Below are 18,896 nucleotides of genomic sequence, written 5' to 3' on the forward strand. Positions count from 1 at the left end.
CAGTTAACTGCCATCTCAGTTGGCAGTTAATTTGCATATAGCCCTGATTAGCCAATGAAAAGGGTAGCGCCATTCACCAATTACCATTTTTCTCTTTTATTAGTGTAGATATTTTTTTAAATTTAATTTTATTTTTTTCCCCCCAGGTGCCTATGTTTGGGCATTTTTGGTCTGGGGAAATGGTTCGCGTCCTCAGGAAAGCTAAAAATCACTAGGTTTGGAAGTGTAGGTCTAGGAAGACTACAATTCCCAAAAAGCCCTATTGGAATAGTTCTTAACCAAAGGCAACTACAGTTCCCAGAAAGCCTTGGATTGGCTTCAGGATTGGCTTATATCCCAGCCACCTACCTGTGTCAAATACTGTTTGTGAAATCATACAGATAGTTTCCCAACTTTGACCAGATGTAGTACCTAAAGGGACCACACCCTAAATCTATCGAGGTCGTATATCTTGGCCTAATATTCATACTTCCACTGTCTGCTGGGCTATAACCCACGGAGTGCTGACTATATTTGTGAAGTGTTTGGCAAAAAGATTACTTATTAGAATGTCACCAGACAGTAATGACTCTGGGGCCACTGGGGACTTACCTGGATTCGTAGTACATGTGTGTGGTAACATGTCTGGCATAAACAGAAGAGATATTCTCCCCCCGCCCCCCCCCTCCCCGGCCCCCCAGGTTTAAAAAGGGGATATGAAACAGTGTACTAGAACCAGCCAAAAGTAAAGGCGTCCTCTGGGTATCCCCATTGCACCCTTTTTCTTTTCTTTTTTTTCAAATTATAACAATTTATTTAGAAAGTTATAGGGGTAGTAGAAGTGAGCCAGCTGGGCTGCGAAGACTCAGGAGACAAGTTACAGAGGCTTTGAAGGGCCCTTGGAGCTTAGAAGAGACAAAGGCAAAGGCAAAGGCAAGGCTCCTGGGAGCAAGAAGAGTAGGAAGGGAAAGGCTCTGGAGAGGGAGAGCAAGCCCCCATTGCCCATCCCCATGTCCCCCTTCTTGCTTGTTAGAGAAGCCAGGCCAAAAGTGAGGCCCAGCCTTCTATCTAGAGTCCCAGAAACTAGAAAGCATCTATGTGGGAGAAGCTGGCCAGATTGGAAATACAGCCACTGTCAGGAGGTTCAGACACTCCTCTGGTTAACTAAAACCTGGGGGACGGGGGTGGAGACCACACCTGGACCTAGGCGGCCCTTGCCTTGGGTGCTCCTTCCCCACCCCCCACCCCCCATCCCCCCAAGTTGAAACTAGGAATGGCAGAATTCTGCCCTGCAGCCTCTAGCTTAGGGCAGCCACTACCACCTCCAAGGCCTGCTCTCTGGGGAAAATTCTCCCCTATATTTTAAAACCTTTCCTGACCTACTGATTACAAACCTGCATACATCTATGTCATCTTAAAACAGTAAGTAACTCAAGCATCATATTTTCTTACTCTTTTTAAAAAATATATATTTTTATTGATTTTAGAGAGAGAGGAAGGGAGAGGGAGAGAGAAACATCAGTGAGAGGCAACCATCACTTGGCTGTTTCCTGCATGCCCCCTATGGGGATTGAGTCCACAACCTAAACATGTGCCCTAACTAGGAATTGAACCCGGCAACCTTTTGGTGTATGGGAACACCCCTAACCAATGAGCCACACCAGCCAGTGCACATACCTTTAAAAAAAAGGTTTTTAAACCTTTATTGTTGGGAGTATTACAGATACTTCCCCCTGCTCCCTCCCATTGCTCCCATCTATCATTTCCCGCCCCGCCCCAGTCCTTCACCACCCTATTGTCTGTGTCCATAGGTAATGCATATATGCATGTAAGTTCTTTGGTTAATCTCTCCCCAGTCCCCCTCCCCTCTTCCCTCTGAGATTTATCAGTCTGTTCCATGCTTCCCTGCCCCTGGTTCTATTTTATTCATTAGTTTATTTTGTTCATTAGATTACTTGTTCACTTGTTTAGATTCAATTTTGATAGATATGCATTTATTTCCATTGTATTGTTCATAGTTTTTTAAAGTATTTTTTCTCTTTTTTCAAAAAAATATTTTTATTGATTTTAGAGAGGAAGGGAAAGGGAGAGAGAAAGAATTATTGATTGGCTGCCTTCTGCACGCTGCCTACTCGGGATCAAGCCTGCAACTCAGGCATGTGCCCTTGACTGGAATCGAACCCGGGACCCTTCAGTCTATAGACCAATGCTCTATACACTGAGCTAAACCAGCTAGGGCTGGCTTGCTTGCTTTCTTCCTTCCTTCCTCTCTTTCTCTCTCTCTCTCTCTCTCTCTCTCTCTCTCTCTCTCTCTCTATATATATATATATATATATATATATATATATATATATAGTATATTTTAATTTATTTCAAAGAGGAAGGTTCATAGGTTGACACTCAACCACTGAGCCACACCAGCTGGGCCTTTTCACCTTCTTAATATTTATGCCTGTCAGACATTCTTTACCTTTGTTTAGTACAGTTCATTCAGCTTACAAGAGACTTAGAGCACTTACTGTGTGCTAGGTGTTGTGTTAGGCATGGGCAATGCAAAAATGAATAAGGTTCATTGCTGCTGGAAAGGAGCTCCTTATGTAGGGAAGAAGGTAGATAAGTAAACAGACAATCTACCACAGTTTCTACTAAGTGAACACTATGAAAGACGCTGTGATATACTGGGAAACCCAGGGTGCTTTCGGGGGGCAGGGGGTTACATAAGAAGTATGATTCGCCCAGTTGGGTGGAGTCAGAGAAAGCTTCCTGAACACACAGTAGTCTGGGTTGAATCTTGAGAAAGAAAGCAGCAGAAGAGGTGCAGCATGGAGGGGTGTGAGAGAACAAGATACTCTGGGGAAGCTGTTTAATATGGCTGGGTAGGGCTTGAAGCAGAGAGGAGGAGAGTTTAGTCGAGACCTGTAGACAGGGACCAGCCTGGGAAGGACCTCATGGCATACCGATAAGCTCTGAATTTTTTTCTGAATGTAGTAAAGAGCCACTAAAGAATTGTAAGCAAGTTTTCATCAAATTTATGTTTTTAGTGTTTTGTAGCTTCTTGTTGCTTTTTTCAAATATTGTCACATTCATTCTCTTTCCTTTGTAAGTGACATTTTGGATTTTTTCCTTTGTTCATTTGGCATGTTCTTAAACAATTCATGTCACCTATAACCTCTTTTTTGTAACCTTCAGTGGAAAGGAAAGTTTAGATAGATACACTCTATCAGTTTTGCCAATATTCTCTTTAGGTTATTGCGTGAATTTTGAGTTGTCTTTCTTAGTGAACTATTCCAAATTTGGTTTTGTGTTGGATTTACCAAAGAACTCTAGTTTGGTGGAGTACATAAAGATACTACAATGAGTAATAAAAAATACCAACCAAGTCAAAAGTCTAGCATCCTTTGTAAATTTATTAAAAAGGGACATGAAATTCCTGGTAAGCCATAAATGATTAATTCCTTGAGTGACTTATTTAAATAGTGCTACATATGAGACATTAAATTGGTTTGCTTGTTAAGATAATTTAAAAATAGGCAGACCTGGAGAACCAAGATGGCGGCATAGGTTAACGCCGGAGTTTGCTGCTTTGAACAACTACTTCAAAAGTGAAACCAAAAAACGGAAGGGACATCACCCAGAACCACAGGAACGCTGGCTGAGTGGAAGTCCTACAACTAGGAGGAAAGAGAAACCCACACGGACACTCAGAGGAGGCGCAGTGCTGAAGTCAAATTCTGAGGTGCGGAATGTGCAGAGCGGGCTGGCGGCGGAGGGCGCGGTTGTTGTTTTCAATCGGGAGGGAGTCGCAGACTCTGAGCTCCAGATCCGGGCGAGTCTTTAGGGACCCAGACTCAAACGGGAGAAGCGGGACTGTCTGGCTTCGGTCAGAGCGAGTGCAGCTTTCTCTCCGAGCTTTGCAGCGGGTGCTGGGACCCAGAGAGGCAGAGCCCCTGGGGACAGGACTGAGAGCCGCCATAACTGCTCTCTCCGGCCCGCCCTGTTGATCCTGTGCGACCCGCCCTGCCCAAGCCCTGCACAGAGGCATTTGCCGGATAGCCTCAGGCAAAGGCTAGATTAGCACCTCCCTAGAGGACAGAAGTTCTCTCACTGCTGACACAGCTGATTCTCATAGCCACTTGGCCTGGAGGTCAAACCCTCCCTGGAATTAGTCACAACAATCAAGATTTATCTATAAGACTGCGAACAAAGACCACTAGGGGGTGCACCAAGGAAGCATAACAAAATGCGGAGACAAAGAAACAGGACAAAATTGTCAATGGAAGAAATAGAGTTCAGAACCACACTTTTAAGGTCTCTCAAGAACTGTTTAGAAGCTGCCGATAAACTTAATGAGATCTACACGAAAACTAATAAGACCCTCGATCTTATATTGGGGAACCAACTAGAAATTAAGCACACACGGACTGAAATAACGAATATTATACAGACGCCTGACAGCAGACCAGAGGAGCGCAAGAATCAAGTCAATGATTTGAAATGCGAGGAAGCAAAAAACATCCAACCGGAAAAGCAAAATGAAAAAAGAATCCAAAAATGCGAGGATAGTGTAAGGAGCCTCTGGGACAGCTTCAAGCGTACCAACATCAGAATTATAGGGGTGCCAGAAGATGAGAGAGACCAAGATATTGAAAACCTATTTGAAGAAATAATGACAGAAAACTTCCCCCACCTGGTGAAAGAAATGGACTTACAGGTCCAAGAAGCACGGAGAACCCCAAACAAAAGGAACCCAAAGAGGACTACACCAAGACACATCATCATTAAAATGCCAAGAGCAAAAGATAAAGAGAGAATCTTAAAAACAGCAAGAGAAAGAAACTCAGTTACCTACAAGGGAATACCCATACGACTGTCAGCTGATTTCTCAACAGAAACTTTGCAGGCCAGAAGGGAGTGGCAAGAAATATTCAAAGTGATGAATACCAAGAACCTACAACCAAGATTACTTTATCCAGCAAAGCTATCATTCAGAATTGAAGGTCAGATAAAGAGCTTCACAGATAAGGAAAAGCTAAAGGAGTTCATCACCACCAAACCAGGATTATATGAAATGCTGAAAGGTATCCTTTAAGAAGAGGAAGAGGAAGAAAAAGGTAAAGATACAAATTATGAACAACAAATATGCATCTATCAACAAGTGAATCTAAGAATCAAGTGAATAAATAATCTGATGAACAGAATGAACTGTTGATTATAATAGAATCAGGGACATAGAAAGGGAATGGACTGACTATTCTTGGGGGGGAAAGGGGTGTGGGAGATGTGGGAAGAGACTGGACAAAAATCGTGCACCTATGGATGAGGACAGTGGGTGGGAGTGAGGGCGGAGGGTGGGGCGGGAACTGGGAGGAGGGGAGTTATGGGGGGGGAAAAAAGAGGAACAAATGTAATAATCTGAACAATAAAGATTTAATTTAAAAAAAATAAAATAAAATAAAATAAAAAAAAATAAAAAAAATAAAATAAAATAAAATAAAAATAGGCAGACCTTTGCAAATTAAACTGGAAATTTGAGATTTCTGCAACGCCTACCTCACAAAATTATTATTGTCAGTGAGCAAAATCACCAGCTAGTTGTGTGAAATCTACCTCTAGCCTTATACTTTTCTTGGGCTTACTTTTCCTCATCAAAATAACTCAGGGCTGTGTTAAATGATTTCTAAAACCATTTTTAATTTTATGATTTTTATATCCTATATCTAATAATTTTTTCTAATTATCTTTCATGTAGTGCTCACATGGTCTTCTGAAAGAAGCCATGGGTAGCTGTTGTAGCTGTCCAGATAAAGACACTGTCCCAGATAACCATCGGAACAAGTTTAAGGTCAGTAAAAACTGCTTGAATTATCTCTCTTATTGCCTACTTGGATATTCTTTTATTTCTCTTAATGTATCTTACATTTTCACTTTTATCTCCAGATCCTTTATTTCCCTTTTTGTTCACTCTGCCTTTTCTCATTTTAACAAATGACGATGACATTTTTTCACTGCCAATGTGAAATCATCTTATACTTTCCTTTTGGTCCTCTGTATTCAATTAGCCACACAGTTCTGATATTACTTTCTTTAAAACACCATTTTATGGATTCCTCTTTAGTCCTGTCACCACCTCCAGTCATTGATTCATGCCTGGATAATTTCTTAACTAGACTCTACCTTGAGTCACCACTGTGATCCTTCCTGCAGTTGACATCAAATTACTCTTTCATCATTCTGAAATGTCTGTGGTTTTCTGTTACCTTGAAGCTAAATGCTCTATTCCTTACTCATCCACAGCTATTTTGTGTCTCTTGTAGTTTGGCCTCAGTCTGCTATAAATCATAGCCTCTGGATCGTACAAACTTAGGTATAGGTCATAACCCTATTGCTTCATAGCTCTGTGATCTTGGATTGTCACTAAGTCTTTGTTTGATTTTTACACGATTACCTTCAGTTTAGGAGTGTTATGAGGATTAAGTGGGAAAGATACATGTACAACACTGTCTAGTTCCAGGGGTGTAGTAAATTCTCCCTAAGCAATATCTGTTCTTCACAGTCTCTGGCCATTTTCTGAAACTCAGTAGTACAAGGCCTTATCTTAACATGAACTTATTTCCCCAGTAGGAATGTGAGTTCCTTGGCAGATATGACCCAGGTATTATACTGCTACATAATCCTATACACACATTGGTTGGTGAATAAACTAACAAAGGAGTAAGTAACTGAACCAATCAGCAACAGTGTATTTTCCTGACAAATCGGTGAAATATGAGTATGACTGTTAAGTGAAAGTGTTAAGTTGGCACTAATTAACTTTCTCTTTTAGGTCATTAATGTGGATGATGATGGGAATGAGTTAGGTTCTGGCATAATGGAACTTACAGAGACAGAACTGATCTTATACACTCGCAAACGTGACTCGGTGAAATGGCACTACCTCTGCCTGCGACGCTATGGCTATGACTCAAATCTCTTCTCTTTTGAAAGTGGTCGACGGTGTCAAACTGGACAAGGTAGGTAGAGCCTTTGTATTTTCTACAAACCTTGTCACATTTGAAATACTATTCTTTCAGTTATTCTTTATACAATACTTAATATTTTATTTTCTGATAAAAAAATTACCTAAATAAGCGCCTCATTAAGAAAAGAGATATTGTAAACTAGTCATTTAGCAAGCATTTAGTAAGCACATTCTCTGTGTCTAGAATTTTGACTCATATTAGCTTTAAGATTTTCTGTAAATGATTAGTCCCAGCCCAGTAAACAGGGTTATGTTTTCACTGTTATAACTTGTTGGGGAAAGAAACTAAATTTTGGAGTCCAACAGTGCAACTTTGATTATTTTGCTGCCTACAATTTGAAAGGCCATGGACAAGTTACCTCTGTTTTTCTCTATCAGAGGTGAATAATAATCCTTGCCTTACAACTATTATAATGATTTAACATGATAACAGAGCCAGGGCCTGTCATATGGTAAAGGATCACTTTGGTAATGGTGAGTTGGGCTCCCCCTGCTGTTAAAAAGCAAACTGAAGCAAGTGTGCAAATCTTATTTTTATCTGCCTTATTTTGGGCCATCTCCCTTAGACAAATGAAAATTATTCTGTGAACTTTCTTTTGGGTTTATGTTTTGAAACAGGGAATTTCAATAATTTATCATTTATTTAAATGGCCTTTCTTGTTATTGGTACACAGAATGCTTACTTTACAATTTTATTCTTTGACAGGTGCTCCTGTATCTTTTTAAAAGATGTGGTAACCATTGTTCCCTTCTGTTTTATATTTGTAGGAATCTTTGCCTTTAAGTGTGCCCGTGCAGAAGAATTATTTAACATGTTACAAGAGATAATGCAAAATAACAGTATAAATGTGGTGGAAGAGCCAGTTGTTGAAAGGAGTAATCATCAGACAGAATTGGAAGTCCCCAGAACACCTCGAACACCTACAAGTAAGTACCCATTTTCCTTCTTGTATTTTGATTAACAGCCATTTATAAACTATAGACTGTGGATACTTAATCTATAAAATGTTAGAAATGTAAGAGTAATGGTTGTCAGTTTTAAAAAGCTATTAACTATAATTATAAATGTATTTAATATTTTAAATATAATGACATTAACTGTTCCATAGTATCTAAAATGTGAATGGAATGTTGACATGGAGGCTGATGCTCAACCACTGAGCAACAACAGCCAGGCCTCTCTTTTCCTTTTTATTAGTTATACTAGAGGCCCGGTGCATGGAAATCCATGCATTGGAGGGGGGTCCCTCAGCCCCGTCTGCCCCCTCACAGTCTGGGAGCTCTCAGGGTCAGGGGTGGGAGGTGACCCGGTGATCAGGGGAAGGCTATGCCCCCGTCACACCTCTGCTGCTGCCACTGCCAGCAGCACAAGCCTCGGCCGGCCCTGGTTACCTGAGCCTCAGGCCGACCCTGAGCGGCTGGGGGGCTGAGGGGTCTGGGGGACTCCGGAGGCAGCCGCACACCTGCCGCCCTGGCAGTGCTGAGGGGACTGGGTGCCACCATCTTGTGGCTGTGGGCATTGCCATCTCTGAGGGTGGGGCAGTCAATTAGCATATTCCCTCCTTATTGGCTGTGGGCGCCGCCATCTTTGAGGGCAGGGCAGTAATTAGCACATTCCCTCTTTATTAGATAGGATAGGATACTTATCAGTATCTAAATAATGGTAAGTCTGGTTTCTGCTATATCTTGCCAGAAACACCTTCCTTAAACCTGTCAGTGTAGATTGGATTCTCATTCATTGTTATTTTCTCTCCCCTGCCTCTGTATCCTGCTTTTCTTCTTAAACCAATAAACAAACAAAAACTCAGCTCCAGGGTTTGCTGCTCAGAACTTACCTAATGGATATCCCCGATATCCCTCATTTGGAGATGCTTCGTCCCACCCTTCAAGCAGGCACCCTTCTGTGGGAAGTGCTCGCTTGCCTTCAGTGGGAGAAGAATCCACACATCCTTTGCTTGTGGCCGAGGAACAGGTAAGCCGTGCTACTGTCTAACAGGTAATGGCTTGTGTGGAGTTGAAGATTTTAGTCAGTTTGAATTTAGCTTTCACTGTTTGTATAGGATTTTTATAGTGAAGAATCAGAGGAAATATCATATATTTGTTGACATATGCTGAAATATGTGCAGGTGTTGAGGGAAACTTAGCATTAGAATAGTTTGTGGGTTCACAGGAGAGGTGCATCTGTAGATAAAGACAGGCATAACAGTGGCCAGTTCCCATTATAATAACCTTCAGTCAATTCAGAATTTATGCTACTGTTTATATTACAGCTTTTATAGTTAGTGTACTACTAGCAGAAAGGTAGATTTTGTTGTCAATGTTTTTATAGAGCTATGTAATATTCCTGATTATTCTGTTTTTCATTTGAGGAATGAAGTATCTGGTTAAACATTATCTATGTATTAATTAGTTATATACTTATCTTTTCTAAATCACATTGTCATTTATCATTAAGAAATTTTTATTGTTTTAAAATTCATTTCTTTGTGTTCTTTACACAGTACATGAGTTCTTACATCATTGACTATAATTACATTTCTCTCAATTTTGCATTTTATTTTTGAGGTTTTCAAATTTTATGTAGAGGCTACTAAATGTTTTTTATATTGTCTCCCCAAATACCATTGAGCTTTTCATTATCATTTTAGTGATTATTTCTTAGTAGGTAGTATTTATTTTATGTCCATGCATTTTACAGAAGTCTTAAATCTAGTAGGTTTTATTTCTTTATATAGTCAAATCATTTGCAAATAATGATAAATTTGTCTTTTTAAAAAAATATAATGTTTTTATTTCAGAGAGAAAGGGAGAGGGAAAGTGTGGTGTGCCAGCTCAGCCAAGGGTTCGGTGAGCCTGAGGTGGGGCGGCAAAGGATGCAGAAAAGACAGAGAGAATAAGCTGGGTCTAGGTCAGCTGTGGGCAAACTACGGCCCGCGGGCCGGATCCGGCCCGTTAGGCTGTTCCATCCGGCCCACAGAGCTAAAAGAGCGGAGGGTTCTCTTGCTCTCCCCTCCGCTCCTTCACCAGCAGCAGTGTTAACATGTATTAGTTCACACAAACACTCCATCCATGCTTTTGTTCCGGCCCTCCAGTCCAGTTTAAGAACCCATTGTGGCTCTCGAGTCAAAAAGTTTGCCCACCCCTGGTCTAGGTGGATCTCCTGTGCCTGGCTGAGGCCACAGAGAGAGATCCAGACGGCAAGCTGAGCCTTTATTTTATAGCCAGAGGTAAACAAGGTAGTGGTCACCATAGTTACAATGTTCTTCTGAGTTTCACTTGTTTTGGCAGCACTTGCTGCACTTCCCTCAGCCCATTAGCTACCCAGGAAGGATCTAGGGAGTCATAAGGTCAAGCCTAATTATGCTAAGAGGGCTGTGCCCTCTAAGCTGGGACTTGTTTGTGGCTTTGCCAACAGGTCAGTCTGAGGCTTAACCCTATAGCTGCGCCCTACAGGAGAGAGAAAAACATCAATGATGAGAATCTTTGATTGGCTGCCTCCTGCACAACCCCACTGGGGTTCAGGTCCACAACCCGGGCATGTGCCCTAACCAGGAGTCGAACCATAACCTCCTGATGTTCATAGGTTGATGCTCAACCACTGAGCTACACTGGCTAATACTCTTTCCTTTTTAATACTTATTTATGAATCATAAAAATTTCTAGACACCATCAAAATGCTAATCCCTATTTGTTCCCTATTTGTTTTTTGTTTATAGAATGCTTTTTTTTTCATGTTTCACTATCAAATATAATGTTTCATGTTAGAGTAGTTATTATTTTATCAAATTAGGAAAGTACATTTATACACCCCTTTTTATTAGTAAAAAACAGGTGCAAAAGCTTCAAAGCAGAAGTATTTTTTAGACAGAAAGTTAATAAAATTAACTGCTAAGATCAGACATTTTAAAAATATATTTTTATTGATTTCAAAGAAGAGAGAGAGAGACAGAAACATCAGTGATGAGAGAGAATCATTGATTGGCTGCCCCCTGAACCCCCCCCCCCGTTGGGGATTGAGCCTGCAACCCGGGCATGTGCCCTGACGGAATCAAACCGTGACCTCCTGGTTCATAAGTAAATGCTCAACCACTGAGCCACACCCTGGCTGGGTATTTTTATTGTTTTAAGCAAGTTACTGATTCACTTTCTTGTTTTAGGTACATACCTATGTCAATACTACAGGTGTGCAAGAAGAGCGGAAAAATTGTGCAGCTGTGCATGTCCCGTTGGAGGCGAGGATTTCTAATGCTGAAAGCAACACTCCAAAAGAAGAACCAAGTAGTATTGAGGACAGGGACCCTCAGATTCTTCTTGAACCTGAAGTAGTTAGATTTGTCTTAGGACCAACTCCTGTTCAAAAACAATTAATGGAAAAAGAGAAACTGGAGAAAATTGGAAGAGATCAAGTCAGCGGAAGTGGTGCAAATAACACAGAATGGGACACTGGATATGACAGTGATGAACGAAGAGATGCACCCTCTGTTAACAAGCTAGTATATGAAAATATAAATGGGTTATCTATCCCTAGTGCCTCAGGGGTCCGGAGAGGTCGTCTGACATCCACCAGTACCTCAGATACCCAAAATATCAACAACTCCGCTCAGAGAAGAACTGCGTTATTAAACTACGAAAATTTACCATCTTTGCCTCCTGTGTGGGAAGCCCGCAAACTAAGTAGGGATGAAGATGACAATTTAGGACCAAAGACCCCATCTCTAAATGGCTACCATAATAATCTAGATCCCATGCATAACTATGTAAATACAGAGAATGTGACAGTGCCAGCAAGTGCTCACAAAATAGAATATTCAAGGCGTCGGGATTGTATACCGACAGTCTTTAACTTTGATATCAGACGCCCAAGTTTAGAACACAGGCAGCTCAATTACATACAGGTTGACTTGGAAGGTGGCAGTGACTCCGACAACCCTCAGACTCCAAAAACACCTACAACTCCTCTTCCACAGACCCCTACCAGGCGCACAGAGCTGTATGCTGTGATAGACATCGAGAAAACTGCTGCTATGTCAAATTTGCAGAAAGCACTACCACGAGATGATGGTACATCTAGGAAAACTAGACATAATAGTACTGATTTGCCTATGTGAGCCTGGAAAGCATTACATTGTTTGCACCTTTGTGAACTTAAAAAAAATGAAGATGCAAGTACTTCATTTTCATTTCTAAACACTAACTTCTTTTATAGACTGATAAATTTTTTTTAATATTTCATGTGCTTCTTTAAAGGGAATTAATGTAGAGCAGGTACTCATTACAGAACACTAATTTCATTATATACTACTCATTACTGTACAGCAGCACTCCCATTTTCACAGTGCCTATTTAAAATGAGAGTTGAAGTGAGTGACATGCTGGTTGATTTTTATCAATATTCTGGACTTATGCATATCATTCATGCCTAAGTCATGGTTGGCATTTCAAACATTTTATAAAGCCTCTTGATAATGTGCATTGCTAACAGATAATTCTAGGCTTTGAAAGTAATATTTGTAGATTCACTGTTCATGGTATGTGGTGTTCAGCATGTAACATGAAGAATCCTTTATTTCATTAATTGTAGGCTTTTTGACTTGAGCCAAACCAGATGTAAAAGAAATAGAAGTACCACACTCCTTATATACCAGTCAGCTCCTTTGCCTTCATCTTACTAGAAAGAGTCCTGTGTCCGTGAATATGGTTTGCTGTTGGTGTGTTGAAAGGCAGGGAAGGAGACAATACTTTCTGTTTATTCATCTCATGATGTCATTGGAAGGGCATGCCCAGATATCTTAATCAGAATTACATAGGCTCAAGAATCAGTCTCAGGTCACTTTATCCAAAAGCATTTGAAAATCTGAACCACGATCTTTTGAAAGTGTCTCTCCTATGGATTATTAACAATAACATTGTTCTGGAGGCATTTGTGCCGTTAGGTTGCCACTTACCTTCAGTTTTTCTCCTTTGGTGTTTGGGATGTTGTATTTTGTTGCTTAATGTCTTTTTCAACTTAAAATGTTTGAGTTTGTATATAGTTTTCAAATTGGATTATGTGTTTATTGTTGTTTAGTTTGCATTTTTGTCAAATTGTGGTTTTGAAGGTTCATTTAGAACTTACTGTTATTCTATAACAGGGTTGCCCTTGTCCAGTATTTATTTATATGCTGTTTACTTTTCAAGTTGTTGATAAAAACATTCTCTCGGTTTTAAATTTTACTTGTGTCCATAGGTGATCTCTTTAGCAGCTGAGAAAAAAAAGGAAGTTACTTTTAACATGCAAAGTTCCCGAAAGGTACTGTGTTTTCTCTTGGGCACTCTCCCCAGCACTTTAGCAGTGATTCCCTCAAGTCACACGGCTGCAGTTATACTTTGCCCACTGCAGTGCTCCTCAGCTCTGCTGTCCTTTCACTCATAGCTGGATCTTTGATTATCCCTGATTTCAATGGAATGTTAAGGTTATTGCCAGCATAGCAAGTACAGTGGAAGTCGTGTAGCAATGAGATTGTTATAATTTAGGATTTAAAATGAATTGAAGCTTCTATAAACTGACGAGAGGTCATATGTCCAACTCTTGGAAATCAAGAGTGTTCCCATTTCCCAAACACTAGAGAAGACAAGAGAAGGTAGAGTGAAAAGAAGGTTAGGTAACCTTGCAAAATATTTTACCGTTTTCTCTAATATGAGGAAGTTTGAGATTATGATCTGTATCTAACAGATGTAACTAAGATTAAGTTAGCATGAAAATGTTTCAGTCATATAGCATCCAACCTGTTCAATAAAAAAACCAATTATAGGACAGTGAATGGACTAGGAATATTATTAGAATGGGACCATTATAAAGAAAATAAATTATTAAAGGTGTCTATTATTTTCAGTGCCATTGGTTTATGTGCATAGCAGAATCTCTTTTCTTTTTTTCTGTGAACTTGGTGCTTACTAAAGTGTTCACTGTTCTCTAAAAAGAGAGCAGTGGTATAGGTGTGCAGTTTCCATTTTTAATATATTGTTGCATTTATGTTTTCTTCTGAGTAGTTTGCTAATCGTGCCAAATTTATGTGATTTTTGTAATGTGGAATAAGAATTGTGATGGAATTAGTATACATGGTTTTCTCTGAAATAAGCAGTCGAGACAGAATATTAACCTCCAAATGGAAGGGCTGACCTATTTATTCATTTTGGAGGTTGGATACTTTTTCTTTTTCTCATCCTTTTCATTTTTCCTTCCAGATTCTAATTAGTTTTTATATTTTTTAGGTCACTCCAATGTAATCATTGCAGTTCATGCTTTAAATACTGTGTGCTTTAAAAATGAAAATGGGACCAATTTGTCTGCTAAGAATTTGATTTTAGGTACTATGAGTATTAGGAAGATGTACACATACAACTGGTGTTAATTTCTAGATGTCTCTGGAAATCACCTGTGTTCCCATTTAATAAAAAGTAATGTAGAACACTCCTTGTCCTTTGCAGTAGTCTAGTAATGGGCATTAATAATCTCTACCCTGGAAGAATGTACCTATTACTAGGTGCATTTTAGAATGAGACATTTTATTGGGATATAATTGTGGCCATATGTTTCAGATTTTCTGAGACAGACCTAATTTTAGATATTCTGTTCTGTTGCTAGACTATGTGACCCTACTTTTCAGTTTTGGAAATATAATCATTATTCATATATTTTCCTAAATAGAATCCTCTTTTATCATTATAGATCATAACAGTTTTTATCCCAGACCAGGGTTGGAAACAGATATGGATATTGACTGTGTTTTTTCTTAGTGCATTTTACTTCCCAGTTTCATCTTTCTTTAAAAATGAAATTATGGTGCCTTCTCTCCCTCCAGGAAGATTGGCAAATAGTTCCTTTTATTTACTGCTGCTGTGGAGTGATGAGATATGCACTTTACTCTAGAAGATTCAGCAAAAAACTTTTCACTTCCCAGTATATCCAGAATAGGTCACATTTGGGACTTAAGAAAATTTGCCAAGCAATCTTTGTTTTTATAGTTATTGATGTTAACCCCACAATTCAATGTTATAAGTCAAGCTAGTGTTTATCACCCCCGCCCCCAAAGAAATCTGTGGCACAATATATAAAAATGTACCTCAATAATGTTCTATTAAAAATGGGACAGGGGCCTTATGTTTTCATAATTTCTCAATAATGTGCCACCATATTTTTGCCTCAAGGTAAAAGTTTTAACAAGCTAAAAAGTACTTCCCACTTCCCCCTGTGCTGTTCCTAACCCCTAATGCCCAAGTGTTTTGTGCAATGTGTAGTATGTATGTGTAAATATATATGTATATGAGCACATATACATATATATATCCTTGAAAGAGACATACCATCAGAGACAACATTCAGAAGTAACTGATGTATTGGCATCTCATTCATATTTCTGATATGTGAGGTATATGGTACTAATTACCTTTTCCCTGATGTTTGCCAAATTTGAATAAAGGCATTGGTACGAAATTCCAGAATGTATACAAAATGTTTTTGGCTTGAAAAATGAACAACTATTTTATGATATACCACAATATACTCTGCCCAAACCAGCACCATATCTATCTTTCCTGTTCTTTATATCCCTATTCCCCATTTCTACTTTCTCAGTTTTTGGGGGTATACACAATTCTTTTGTAGCATCATTATGATTGCAATTCTATGATGGACTGGTATTAATAGTACAGTAGTCACCGGTGTGCCACATTTGCATTAGTAAATGCAAAATATACATTTTATAAAGGACAAATTTTGTGTTATGTTTTTATTTTCATTACATTGTATAATATTGTAAGATTATTGTATGTCCTAATTTGCATTATAAATGTTTTTTTCCTACATAAAGGCATAAATATAGCAACTTTGTATAAAGGTAGCTTATTAGATTTTTAATTTTTTTTCTTTTATATAAAATTGTCTAACAGTGGGACTACCGTTGCCAAATTGTATATGAAATATGAATTTTACCCCCTATGGTTAATTTCTTTATAAACATTCCACATTTCTCTAATAAAAGACATAAGTGATACTGTACTATGCATAAATTGTATTTTAATGCTGTTTCATAACAGCATTTTAAATTTGGTTTGCATTTTTAATATTGGCAAAATTTACCACTGTTGATTAAAACCTTGCTGTATATGTAACAACATCTTTTGCTCTCTCTTCCTCCCCACCCTTTGTTCTCTGTTTCTCCCTATCAGTGCCAACTTCATACATTTTGTAGCATGGCAATAAAATATAACTTTTACACTGAGGCCGAGTGTGGCTTTTTGGAGGATGTGGAGATGGGAGAATTACCCTCTGGTTTTTGCCATATGAACCATGTCTCCAGGCATGAGAAGTTATCTCGTATGATGTAAACATGCTTTTAAGGACAAGTGTGAATGTGCTTTTAAGCTTAATTTTTGTCATAACAAATAAGAACTAATTTTTTAATCTTTGGAAAAGTCAGAGTTCTTGAAGTACAATCAAACCTTTAGTAACTGCAGTACTTAAAGAGTATGCTAATAATTGAATTTAGTTCAACAAGGGCTAAGCAACACATTTTTTAAATCTTTTTTTAAAATCTTTACTTATTATAGAGTATTAGTATACTGTCTCAAAATTATATGTAAAATATGGTTTAATCTTAGAGGATTTAGGATCTTGTGATGGCTTACTGTTGTCATTCTGGCCTAAATTTTCATGATGAGTTACTCAAGTTGATACTGGAAGCTGAGCTGACTATACACTGACCTTAAGCATTCATGAAAAACTGCTTTGTTGAATGAAGTCTGGTTGGAGTTCTTATGGTTACTTTCCTCTTACTGATGAAAGTAGATTGCAATAAAGTCCCAATAAAAGCTTGGATACCTACTTATAGTTTTACTGTATTTTTCACACATTTCTTGAAACTATGATAAGAGGTTTTATTTCTTTGTCTCATACCACGGCCTCCGTTTCAAAGTGAACATATAATGGGTTAAGGTTTATGTTTCATCAAAGTGAAATGAAATTTTTTAAGTATTTGACAGACCACAAATGTGTGGTCATTCAAACTAGTAGTTCTCAGCTCTGCGTCTCCAAACCTGTTTTTTAGTCATTGAGTGACACTGCAAAGCTCGTTTGATACACTCCAGATGGAATTCATTTAAACGAGGGGGAAAGACAAGTCCACACACGATTGGGTGCTTACTATGTGCCAGACACCATGGAACACATAATTGGTAAAGATGTTGCAGAAACCAAATCTTGGGAAATGTAGGTATTTGTTCTCAGAAGTTAAGAACTTTGGATTATTCATGTATTTTTTTTCTTTGAGTTCCTTAGAAGACAATAGCTATTCACCTGTTTTTATGTAATGAATGAGCATGAACTAGGTCAGTGATGGCAAACCTATGACACGCGTGTCAGAGGTGACACGCGAACTTATTTTTTTGGTTGATTTTTCTTTGTTAAATGGCATTTAAATATATAAAATAAATATCAAAAATATAAGTCTTTGTTTTACTATGGTTGCAAATATCAAAAAATTTCTATGTGTGACACGGCACCAGAGTTAAGTTAGGGTTTTTCAAAATGCTGACACGCCGAGCTCAAAAGGTTCGCCATCACTGAACTGGGTGCTATGCTAGTAATGAGTGTTGTCCAGATACACCAAGATTTTGGATTTGATGCCTGGTCAGGGCACATACAAGAATCAACCAATGAATGCATAAATAAGTGGAACAAGATGATATCCAGTCTGAACACCCCTTTTCATAGGCCTTGGGAATAGTGTAAACCAGGGTCAGCAAACTTTTTCTATAAAGGGTAAGACCATAAATACGTTAGTCTTTATGGGTTATACAGTCAGTCACAATTACTCTGCTCTGCCACTGTATAACCATTGCATTGCACAGGATAAAAAAATGAATGAGTACGCTCGTGTTCCAACCAAGTGTGGACACCAAAATATGTTGCATATAATTTTAATGTATCACGAAAGAATCAACTTTTTTCCAACCATTTAAAAATGTAAAAATCATTCTTTTGTCATACAAAAAAACAGGTGGTAGGCAGGAGGGATTTGGCTCCCCATAGTTTGTCCTGGTGTAAACTAACTAGGTAAAATCAGTTAAAAATGGAAAATATCTGTCGATGATAACTGCCAAGAATCCAAGAGCTTGCTCATTGTTTGGTTAATCAAAGGGAGAAAAGGGTATCAGTAGATAGAAAACGAATTTTTTTAAGGGCCAATTTAGAGAAAGTAGAAAACTGTTTTTGATAAACTGAAATGTTTGGGATTGCTCGTGACTTCTACCAAGACATCGCGGGTCTATATCAGTCATCTCTAGAAGGGGCAGGGGGACGAGGGAAATGCAAAACCTCCTGCCTGAGCCAGCGGGGCAAAGCTATGCCTCCGCCGCTCAGAGAGCCTAGTCCTGGACAGTCAACGCCCAATTAAAAACGGCATTTTAAAATTCAGTAAAGCAACATAAGTCTCCCTCCCTGATGCTCAGTAATGTTAGAATTAAAATAGCAATAACAATCTTATTTAGGTATTTGATGGTAAGGAACCCCCCCCAAACAAAGTTGACAAAGTTGAGGGTGGTGGCCTCTGGGGAGAGGAAGTGAGGTTGGTGAGTTAGGTTATTCATTATTAGTATATAACACCTTAATATGTATACGTGGTACTTTCAGTCACATTTTTAAAGATTAAGAAAAACTTGCCAGCAGGAACTCCGTTCCTGCGGCAAACCCTGGGGCGCAGCGGCTGTCTCCTCGGCGCTTCTACTCCCAGTCCGCCCCGCCCCCCACAGCGTCAGGCCCGCCCCTTCCTCATCACGAGCCGTTGGAGCCGCAGGGGGCGGGGCGGAGCCGGGGCCCCGCCCCCCAGTGTGAAGAGCAGGTTTACGTCCCAGCTCCCTTCCC

General features: G+C 39.2%; 1 protein-coding gene across 4 annotated transcripts in view; it reads left to right on the forward strand.

Moving 5' to 3' along the window:
• The window catches only part of FRS2 (fibroblast growth factor receptor substrate 2), a 116,657-nt gene extending 100,406 nt beyond the window's left edge, over positions 1–16,251 (forward strand). For all 4 annotated transcript variants that reach the window (XM_059683587.1, XM_059683584.1, XM_059683585.1 and 1 more), the window contains 5 exons: positions 5,729–5,821; positions 6,803–6,989; positions 7,766–7,924; positions 8,806–8,969; positions 11,155–16,251. In XM_059683587.1, coding sequence (XP_059539570.1) covers positions 5,756–5,821; positions 6,803–6,989; positions 7,766–7,924; positions 8,806–8,969; positions 11,155–12,105 — 1,527 coding nt within the window. In that variant the 5' untranslated portion in view covers positions 5,729–5,755 and the 3' untranslated portion in view covers positions 12,106–16,251. The remainder of the gene's footprint in view (positions 1–5,728; positions 5,822–6,802; positions 6,990–7,765; positions 7,925–8,805; positions 8,970–11,154) is intronic.
• Positions 16,252–18,896: the final 2,645 nt, after the last annotated feature.

Source organism: Myotis daubentonii, chromosome 2 (genome assembly GCF_963259705.1).
Source record: "Myotis daubentonii chromosome 2, mMyoDau2.1, whole genome shotgun sequence".
Taxonomy (NCBI): Eukaryota; Metazoa; Chordata; class Mammalia; order Chiroptera; family Vespertilionidae; genus Myotis; species Myotis daubentonii.